General features: G+C 30.9%; 2 protein-coding genes across 2 annotated transcripts; both read right to left on the reverse strand.

Moving 5' to 3' along the window:
* Positions 1 to 3,690: 3,690 nt before the first annotated feature.
* On the reverse strand, positions 3,691 to 5,724 carry LOC129314052 (cytosolic sulfotransferase 15-like). Its single transcript, XM_054957428.1, has 2 exons — positions 4,677 to 5,724; positions 3,691 to 4,097 (listed from the first exon to the last, which is right to left on the reverse strand). Exon 1 carries the CDS (start codon positions 5,722 to 5,724, stop codon positions 4,681 to 4,683), a length of 1,044 nt encoding a protein of 347 aa, XP_054813403.1. The 3' UTR covers positions 3,691 to 4,097; positions 4,677 to 4,680.
* A 2,348-nt stretch (positions 5,725 to 8,072) lies between these two features.
* LOC129314053 (cytosolic sulfotransferase 15-like) lies at positions 8,073 to 8,806 on the reverse strand. The gene is made up of 2 exons (XM_054957429.1): positions 8,707 to 8,806; positions 8,073 to 8,524 (listed from the first exon to the last, which is right to left on the reverse strand). Exons 1-2 carry the CDS (start codon positions 8,804 to 8,806, stop codon positions 8,073 to 8,075), a joined length of 552 nt encoding a protein of 183 aa, XP_054813404.1.
* Positions 8,807 to 10,929: the final 2,123 nt, after the last annotated feature.

The following is a 10,929-nucleotide window of genomic DNA, read 5'->3' on the forward strand; positions in this document are numbered from 1 at the left end:
ATTATAATAATTAATTAATATTATATCATATTATATTATTAAATATTATATCATTTTTAAATGCATACCAATGATAGGTCCTATAAGACCTATCGTTATAGTTATATTTTAAATTTAAGTTTTTCCCTCATTTACCTTTAGTTCTTATACCTCATTCACTTGTCTTTCAACTTGCACTTTCAGCCTTTAGCTCTCCCTCTGCCTTCAACTACTCTATCTTTACTCTTAGCTCTCAGTGCCCCGTTGCTCATCAGCTTCCCATAGCTCATCCACCTTCAGCTGCTCCTCCCCCTACAACTTCAGCTCCTTCTCCTCCCCTTGCCTTTCAACTCCTTCCTCTCTGCTCTTCAGTTCCTTCTACTCCACCCTTTAGCTTATTGTCTCCATTGTTAGCTCATCATCAGCTCGCCCTAAGCTCTCATTGTAATTGTTTAGCCTCCAGCTCGCCTTCGTGCATCCATCCAAGTATTTTTTTACTCTTATTCTTAATTTTTTAAGTTTTCTCCTTATACATGTCTAGCTCTCTCTATTCTTATATTTTTTTTATGAGATTAATTATTTATTTTTAATATTTTTAACACCCATTCTGATCAAGTTGTTCATATTTTAGTCAAGTAATTATTTGATTGCTTGAAATGGTTGTATATTTTATTTATAATTGTTTATTATCTATTGAGATTGGTTGAAATTCTCGTTATGCTATTGATTTTTTTAAAATTTCATAATATAAATTAGCTGTTCATATTTTAATTGGTAATTATTTGATAACTTAAATGTGTAAAAAAGCTTGATTATTCATTAAGATTTGTTGAAATTGGTCATGTGTTTATTTTTATTTCTAATTTAATATTTTTGTTATTATTAAAGGTACCTCCACAAAATATGCACCCAACTTAATGTCAATCATTATTATGGATTATTATCCATACTCTTAACTTTAGTTGACAAACCAAATCAAAAAGTGTCTTATTTTGGAAGAACATAGGCTAAAGAAGATGTGTTTTTTTTTTTGCACTAATTATTGAAAAGTTTTAAATTTCTAATTCATATATCAATTTATAGAAATTTTGCTTAATGATGTGATATTAATATTAACATATATGGTAGCAATCATTGGAAGTATAAGTGGCGATATGAAGTCATTGATTGAATTATAAGTTTTTTTAATAACTCTTTTTTGTGATATTATTTGAAATTTTTAATATTTTCTATGTGTGTATATTTGATAAATAAATTTTTACTCCATTATTGGAAGTTAGCAGATATAGTTGACGAGAAAAAACTAAAGTCAAGTGGCAAGTATGTATGCAAGTAAATATTTTAAATTTATTCCCTATTAGAATAAATATTATACTATTAGTTTATTTTCTTACTAGTGGTCTCAACCATTAGGAAATGTAAGATGTGGTTATTACATAATCATCACTCAATATATTACCCACTTATTTGATAAGGTAATAATTGGATAAAGGTGCAATTTTATTTTTAAACTTTTTCTCGAGGAGCAATTTTACCCTTATACTCATAAGTGGGACATAAATAGAATATTTGGTCCAGTTGCTTTCTAGAAATGATAAGACTAGAGAACTTTCTAGAAATGATAAGACTAGAGAAGATAATTAGATAGATATTTGTATTAGATATGTAGAAATTCAATTGATATGTTTGTATTAGTTTCTGGACTTGCTGTTTTTGTTTAAATGCAGGTTTTTGTAAGTAAGGGGTGTATAGCATATCATATCTATTTTTTGTTGAAAAAAAAATCACATATCGCGACAGTTATGTGCAAAACTGTCGCAAAAGACATATTTATAATGACAGTTTTAACTAAAATTGTAGCAATAAGTAAATACTTACAACGACAGGTGATAGTGGAACTATCATTGTAAGTGATACTTTTCATGACAGTTATTCCTTTGAACTGTCACGAAAAGTAATTACTTACAATGACAGTTCATTGATTCACTGTCGTAAAAAATAATTACTTACCACTACACTGGCTTCTACTACACCACTTCTTGTGTTGCGAAAATAGCTTTTCAACTGTCGCGAAAAATGCTTTTTGCACTAGTGCTTATAAATCTTGGAGCTTTCATGAGCTTGCAACCTAAACTCATCAAGCTCATTTAGTTGCATCAACCTCTTCTCACCCACTTTGCTCATGTCAAAATTCAATTTCTTAATTGCCCAAAATGCTTTGTTCTCTAACTCAATGGGTAAATGACAAGCTTTTTCAAACACCAATTGGTATGGGGACATACCTATTGGGGACTTGTAAGCTTCCTGTAGGCCCATAATGTATCATCAAGCTTATCCACCCAATCCTTCCTAATAGGACCTATAGTCTTTTCCAAAATTCCTTTTCACTCTCTATTAGACACTTCACACAACCCATTAGTTTGAGGATGATATGCCAAAGACATTTTATTAGTGACTCCATATCTTGTAAGCAAATTGTTGAACAACTTGTTTTTAAAACGAGTCCCCTCATCACTACTGATTGCTTTAGTTATGCCAAAATGGTTAAAAATATTCTTATTCACAAAACGCACAACCATGTTAGCATCATTAGTATGGCATGTTATGGCTTCCACTTATTTACTCATATATTCAATAGCTATTAGGATGTACTAATAAGGTCCCATAAAATCTATTCCCCATACATCAAACAATTCAACCTTAAGAATACCTAACTAAGGCATTTCATGTTTTTTTAAGATGTCACCTATTCTTTGACATGCATCACAATGAGAACCAAAGGCACTAGCATCTTTAAACAGAGTTTGCCATTAATAACCACATTTTTTTATACCTCTCCTATGCAGTATATAAGTGCTCATCCAATAGTTGCATGAAATTGATCAAATCATGCCTAGTGTAAAATCTGAATCTGTACTGTAGATTCCCGTCTCAACCCGGGCTTTATCATTCCACATCACACAATTAATAAATCAAAATGAGAGTAATAGCCCTTTATTTGTTTTCAAATTGTAGGATCCTGACTTCTCAAAATATATATTCAAATAAGAGGGCTAACGGAAGCATAAACATAAACAAACAACTTGAAAAGCCACAACTTTTCAATTCTAAAAATGGGCCATGTGCCGCAGTGTACAACACATGTATCGTGGCATATGGTACAAAACCACATGCTCTGCTCCTGGCTACGTCATGTGCCATAGTGGATACACCAAGAGCTATGGCACACCTGTTTGAATTTATGCTGTCATTTTGATAGTAAAAATGGTGAATTTTCATGTGCGATGTTTTCATACTCGACGCCCGATTGGAGTGATTCAAGTGCCAACATAAAGCTTACAATGTATACTAGCTAATGGAATAAGTTTGGACTCGATCTGATGGTTCAATCTAAAATTGGACACCTGGTACAAACCGTCACTATTTCTTTCAGAAATTTACACCTTGAGTGCTCAATTCTCATTTCTTATCCCATTAGATCACTTTGGACCTTGACCTAAGTCCAAAAGGTCTACACACACATGATTAACACCACAATACACATATATCACATCAATAACCCATTTTGGCCTTTCAAAGCCACTTTACACAGTTGTGGTCTTATATGAGGAATCATATATATACAACACATACTCATAAATGCAAATAGACTTGTTTCACTTTTAACCCTCTGACTCTTACATATGGGGTTTTGCCTCACCATATGGTTGGGAATCACAAATGTACTTGACTTTTCCAAATGAGACTCCGCCTCACCATTTGTGTCAAGTTCTTTTCCATTTGTATCAAATTCTCACATAACAATACAAATCACATTCAATTCACGATTAACACATAATCACATTATACAAGTTACAACACACATATATTATCTTGTTTTGCATTTAGGCCTACCCACGTACCCTCCACTAGGCACCCTTGGCACAATGCAACATCATATACATATATATACAAACAAGTTTCACATCATAGTTCAACTTACCTTTATGCATCCTAGTTGGCAACTTAACTCTATCAGCATATTATACATTCATTTCTACTCAAAGGTAGTAATGCCACTACCAATTGAAGCTACTCTTTCCTCGCTTCCTTTCCCGACCTTCTCGTGCTCTTTTCACCTGTGTTCAAAAGTAACGGAGTGAGACATACATCCCAGTAACTCGAAGGTAACTCCAATTACTGGTTAGTAAGTAAAATCATAATCAAGCGATCCACATCTTCTATTTTTACTAGCTTTGTTTCTCTACAAACAGCAGTTGTGTCTCCATTGCACTCTACTTAAATTATAGCAATTAATTTCTGTTAATTCCGTGAGCAATAAAAAACAAAATATACTATCTAGGTCCCAACCTTCATATAATTATTTTTCAAAAATAGAATAATACAAAGTAATGAACCTAGACACGTGTCCCAGTTGTGGTAAGGCCCCCACACAAACAATAAGATACTACATAAAGATACAAATAAAATAAAAACAAAATAGGATTAGATGACAGCATGACCATGAAATGCGACTCTCTTTTATCATCATCTTCAAATTTTCTGTTTGAGAAAAACTAAATGAAAATTGAATCTGCAAGGCTGTAGAAAAGGCCCGTAGAAACCAAATCTTGTTCTTACTAAAGGAGACACAGAGAGTTGACCCAAATTAAAGTGGAAAAGGGAACATTAAGCTGATGGCATAGATCAATTCTTACTGTGTTAAGAGATCTTTTCTTGAAATGATAGCCCAGAACCACCCAACTTCCCTTCAATCACTTTGGACAATTTCTCTACCATCAATGGCGTAAAATGATTAACCCAATCACCTACTTCACCTTTCCTAAAGAACTCCCTGTTTTCAAACATGTTTAAAAACTTTCCAGTCTTGTTCACCTCTAATTCCTTCATCTTCCCAAAGCTGCACAGCTCAATTATGTTATCAATAACACCTTCACTTTCTTCCTCAGAATTGAATGGACAATTCATGAATTCAGCCAGCCTTTTCAAGTAGAACTTTATATCCCCTTTCAAATCCTCATACCTTGAAAACAAAATCTTGTTTGGTCTCTCATTGCTTTCTCTCCAATAACTCAACATATTTATCCAAAATGGACCAGTCTCATAGCTCCCATTTGAGTAGCTCTCCAATGCTTCTTCGCGTGATAATTTGGGTACAGATGGTGGTACAACTTTGTTTAAAAACAGCCAATACGATACGAAATTGTCGAATGGGTTACGACATATATAGATGATCTTGCATTTGGATTTTGTAATTGAATCGGGCAATGAATGAAAAGGAACATGTGTGCTGAAAAGTCTTGGTTCAGGCAATATGGAGAGATCAGGAATCTGGTTGTTTACATAATGATGGTACTCAAAGAAGGGAACAAGGTCATGTGGATTAGAGAAGAGTAAAGGATGGTTATTTTGTGAAGGAGGGAAACGCTTGCGATTCAAAATAGAAAAAGCAAGGGCTTTCAACCAAGTAGTGCCAGATTTTGGCAAGGATGTCAAAATAATATCACTGTCTTTTGCTTGGAAATGCTTCTGAAAAGATCTTATGGCTTGGATTTGAAGTGGTACATACCAAATGTCTTTGTAAAGATAGATGTATGGGTGGCGGAAACCCTTGGTTTTGGGAAGAGAAGGAAGAAGTTGCCTACATTCTTGGCTAAGGTTTTCATATTCTTCATCAAAAGCCTCATTCTCAAGCTCAACACTTGAGTGGCTTCCTTTGAGCAATGTGGTAGTAGTTTCAGCCATTGGAATGCCGCTATAGTGAATTAACACTCATTTATTTATAGGAAGTTCGGTAATAATAAAACAATTGTGAGGTAAAAATCGTGAAGGCCTATCCAAGATATTTTCAGACAATAGTACGTAACGCCTTTCAATTGTTTTTGGATTTTTCCCTTATCATTTTGCATGTGAAAGATACGTTTGATTTTTTTTTTTTAATACATGGTTGTGGAAACCCATGAAAGAAGAAGAAATTATCTAGTTACATCAAAATGCATGATATTTCTACATCTGGGCCAAGGGAGCTTGCTGCACCCAATTCAAAATTTCCCAAGGAAGGAAAATTGAATAAAAATATTTAAAAGTCACCACCAAAATTTTAAAAGAAATTTTAAAAGCCTTTTTAATGTGTGGTCTACATAAGTGAAAAGGATACGGGAGTTAATTGTACGTGGAGAAGATGCTAGGCATTGCACACAACACCCATTGACCATATGAATATTTAGACTAAGTTAACTATATAAATTTAAATGGCCTTAAAAAATTATTGTTAATAAAAAATAAGATAATTAAAAGAAAAAATTGTATTTATCTATAAGTTAGACTTGAACTATAAAGCCATAGGACCTACATATCATTTAGAGGGATCAAAGGCCATATAGTTTGGGGTAAAATGCATATCTCTTGGTTGATTTTTTTAAAAAAATATTAACTATTAATTTTTTAATAAAATAATTTTAATATTGGTTTGTATTTTTTATTCATGAAATTAATTTATTTCTTTATTTGTGAGAAGGTTTTGAGAAGTAATTTGGGAAAAATATTTTGATCAGATTTATGATGATTTTATATATCCTAAAATCTATCTTTCAAAAATGATTTATTTCATTTTTTTATTTAGAAAAACCTTTCGCTTTTATTTATGAATAAAATATTTTTAAATATGTACCCACAATAATTTATTGCCGCATTCGATGAGTTAATTGACTTATAAACCTGTAAGGACTCTAAAAGTTTCATGCAATGAATGATTTCAAAACTATGCAGTTGCAATAATTTATTGCTATATAAGATAACAAAATGCCTCTCGTAATAGATAACAAAATAGCCATGAAAAACTTATCACAATAGATAATAAATTAGTTAACTTATAATTTTGCAAGGACTCTGAAATTATCATGCAGTCAAAAGAGTATAAAACACTTTTAATGATGTACTATGATAATTTATTGCCTTACATGATAAATTAATTCCTTTATAAGGACCCTTACACCTAGGGTTTCTTTAGAGTTTCAACTGTATCATGATCTTTTTAGTCTATATAAGCATTTTTCATATATTATTTGCCTGATTATTATATTATTTTGGGATCTTCAAATCTTAGTATTAGATATTAGACTATTTTATTCTAATTGTTATATTATTTTGACATTTTTTTTGGCCAACTATTATTTGGAGATATTCAAATCTTCATAGCTCATATATTATTAATATTAATATTAGATCATGATCTGATTTGATTATATTTGTGTCATTTTTCTTATCTTTAGATCAAAGACCTTTTAAAATTTTATTTATTTTTTCACCAAAAAATATTATATATTTATTTTCTTGTTATAAAATATTTTTTATTCTTATTATGTTACAGAAATTTCTTTCATAAAATTTTTTCCCATTTCCCATTATTTCTTATTCATTTTTATAATTTTTGTAGATTTTTTAAATTTTTTATTATACTTATTTACTATTGTTTATTTTTGCTATTTATAGTTTTTGTTTTTTCTTATTGGGGTATGGATAATTTCTTTTGTTTATTATTTATTACTTTTTACTATATATATATATATATATGTTATGTTATTTATCTATTAGGATGTGAAAATTGAGTGAAATTAGGGCTATAAACAAGTAAAGTTAGAAAACAAATAACATTCCATAAGTAAATAAATAAAATATAGTATGGAAACGAACAAGTCATTTATATTATTTCTTTAAATGAGAGTAATTTTGTCATTTTAACAGGATCTCTCTACAATTATAAGTTAATTACACACATAAAATAAGATAGTACATAAATATAAAAATAAAGTAAAAACGCAACAGGTTTATATGAAAGCATGACCCTGAACTACATCTCTCTTTTATCATCATCTTCAATTTTTTTGTATAAAAAAAATTAAAAAAAATCGCACCTGCATGGCTGTGGAAAAGGCCCCTAGAAACCAGATCGCATTCTTACTGAAGGAAATACAGTTCCAGAGTTGACGCAAATTAAAGCAGAAAAAGGAACATTAAGTAATGGCATAGATTAATTCTTACTGTGTTAAGAGATCTTATTTTGAAAGGACAGCCCAGAATCACCCAATTTCTCTTCAATCACTTTGAACAATTTCTTTATCATCCATGATGAGAAAATGATTAAACCAATCACCTACTTCACCTTTCCTGAGGAAATCCCTGTTTTCAAACTTGTTTACAAACTTCCCAGTCTTGTTCACTTCCAATTCCTTCATCTTTTGAGAGCTGCACAACTCAATTATGTTTTCAATAACACCTTCACTTTCCTCCACAGAATTGAATGGGCAATCCAAGAACTCAGCAATTCTTTCCAAGTAGAATTTGATATCCCCTTTCAAATCCTCATACCTTAAAAACAATACCTTGTTTGGTCTCTCTTTGCTTTCTCTCCAATAACCCAACATATTTGTCCAAAATGGACCAGTCTCATAGATACAATTTGAGTAGCTCTCCAATGCTTCTTCGCGTGGATTGGAAGAGAGTAATGGATGGTTATTTTGTGAAGGAGAGAAACGCTTACGATTAACTAAGTAGTGCCAGATTTTGGCAGGGAGAAAAAAATAGTATCACTGTCTTTTACTTGGAAGTTCTTTTGAAAAGAGCTTATGGCTTGGATTCGAGTTGGTATATACCAAATTTCTTGGTAAAGATAGATGTTTCGGTGGCCGAAACCCTTGGTTTTGGGAAGAGAAAGAAGAATTTGCTTACATTCTTGGCTAAGTTTTTCATATTCTTCATCACAAGCCTCATTCTCAAGCTCAACACCTGAGTGGCTTCTTTTGAACGATGTGGTAGTAGTTTCAGCCATTGGAATGCCGCTATATAGTGAATTAACTTTCGTTTATTTGTAGGATGTTGGGTAATAATAGAACAACTGCAAGGGAAAAATCATGAAGACCTATCCAAGATAATTTCAGACAATAATATTCTTAAAAGATAGCATTCACTTTGTCATTCTATATATGTACGTAACGCCTTTCAAGTTTCAATTGTTCTTGGATTTTTCCTTCATTATTTTGCGTGTAAAAGATTGTTTGATTTTTTTTTTTTAATTACATAGTCATCAGGCCATAGGAAACCGTGCAAGAAGAAATTATCTGGCTATATCAAAAGACATGGTATTTCTATATCTAAGCCAAGATTGGCTCATCAAGGATTGTTAAGTCATAACATTCGTTAGTTTGAAATTAATTATCTCACTGACCACTGAAAGATCTGTTTGAGCAAAAAGATGATCCAGGTGACCTACGTTGAAAATGGGAGAATATTAGAAAATTTGGCCGCCTGAGTGGATCTGTAAATAAAGACAAAAAGTGCCTTTGATTCAACTTTGTTTGTGTAGATTTGCTATGATTTGTTAGATTATTTTAGGTAGCATATGGATTGATGGGTTCGAATTTAAAATTTAAATTAAAATATTATATTTGAGATGATAAAAAAATCTCCGTGAATTATGTAAATGATAATAAGGTTATGTAAAATATAATAATTCTTCCCAAGTCTCTTGGGACATTAATTTTCAGACATTAATGTCTCTTATAAAATGAGTATAATGCCCCCAATTTAAAATAAGAAACAGAGAAATGGATTAATGATTAAAAATTTTTGTAAAGTAGCTATAATTTATCTTTTGCTATCCTCTTTTAGTTATTGTCAAGAAAAAATAGTTATTTCTTAAACAAAAGTAGTTACTCATATTTACAATACTTGAATTTTAGTGATAAAAAAATTTGCAGAGGGGAAGTTATCATTACTTATTCCACTTTAGTTATTATCTAAAGAAAAGTTGTCATTATTTAAATTGAAGTAGTTACTGCTATTTACAACACTTGGACTTCAGTTATTAAAAATTTTGTAGAGTGAAACTTGTCATTTGCTACCCCATTCTAGTAATTTCTACAAGAAAATTGGTCATTACTTCAACCAAAAGTAGTCACTAATATTTACAACAATTGAAGAAATTTTCTCATTTCACAAAAGATATTAATGTCAGAAAGGATCCTAAGGACTTGAAAGTAATTATCATATTTTGCGAGACCTCATTGTTATTTTTTCATATTTCAAGGAGATTTTTCTTTCATTTTTGCATATTAAATTTAAAATCTCACATTTAAAATCTATGAATTTAAAATATTTTTTGGTTAATGTAAAAAGTTTTAATCAACTGGTGCTGTTGTGACACTGTGGTCATTTAATTACTTTCGATGCCATGACTTTGAACTTATTTATATTTGGTACATGAACTAATTTTAATATTTTAACTGCTAGTTGATCTAGAAACACTTTGCAAGGATTTTATTCAAGAATGTGCCTATGGTTTGGATATTTTTGGAGGATTATGTCAACATTTAAGAATGTTTTATCAATATTTAAAGTTTAATGTAAAAATTTGTTAAGATAAAACTAACAATGGTAAAGTTAAAGGACTAAAAAAATATTTTATAAAGTTAAGGGACTAAAATGAAACATTGTATAAGTTAGAGGACTAAATATGTACTTTAGCCATTTGTATTTTATAAAAGGTTGTTTTAATTGATAAAGAATAATAAAATTATAGTTCTTTCTATTAAATTGTGTTAACTGATGACTTTCAATATTTTATTGAATTTATTGGTGCTTTTAATGTAATTGGAAGTCATTTATTTAAATTTTGTTAGCAAAAATATGATTAAGTGAATGAATGTGTATGAAAATGGGCTTTGAAATGTGTTAGAAGTTAGTGGACCAATTCTATCATTTATTCTGGATTTTATGCATGTAAGGAGGCCTAATTTAGGGGCCCAAAGAAGAGAATATTGGATCCAAGTTAAAGGAATTAAATCTGAGAAAAAAATCTGAACAAGTCATGTTCACTGCAGTGAAACGCAGCGCGATTTTAGTAAAACGCACAGTTTTATCTCAGTAAATTTTTAAGACTGGAGCACCTCATTT

This window comes from Prosopis cineraria, unplaced genomic scaffold (genome assembly GCF_029017545.1).
Source record: "Prosopis cineraria cultivar Desert tree isolate PC_DT_omini unplaced genomic scaffold, ASM2901754v1 PC6, whole genome shotgun sequence".
NCBI classification, from domain to species: domain Eukaryota; kingdom Viridiplantae; phylum Streptophyta; class Magnoliopsida; order Fabales; family Fabaceae; genus Prosopis; species Prosopis cineraria.

Bases quoted from the DNA above. Each gene is read 5' to 3' on its own strand.
- LOC129314053 (XM_054957429.1), bottom strand. From the start codon at position 8,806: ATGGCTGAAACTACTACCACATCGTTCAAAAGAAGCCACTCAGGTGTT. The intron at 8,525-8,706 runs GTAAGCAAATTC...GGCACTACTTAG, and splicing joins TGAAAAACTTAGCCAAGAAT to TTAATCGTAAGCGTTTCTCT.
- LOC129314052 (XM_054957428.1), bottom strand. From the start codon at position 5,724: ATGGCTGAAACTACTACCACATTGCTCAAAGGAAGCCACTCAAGTGTT.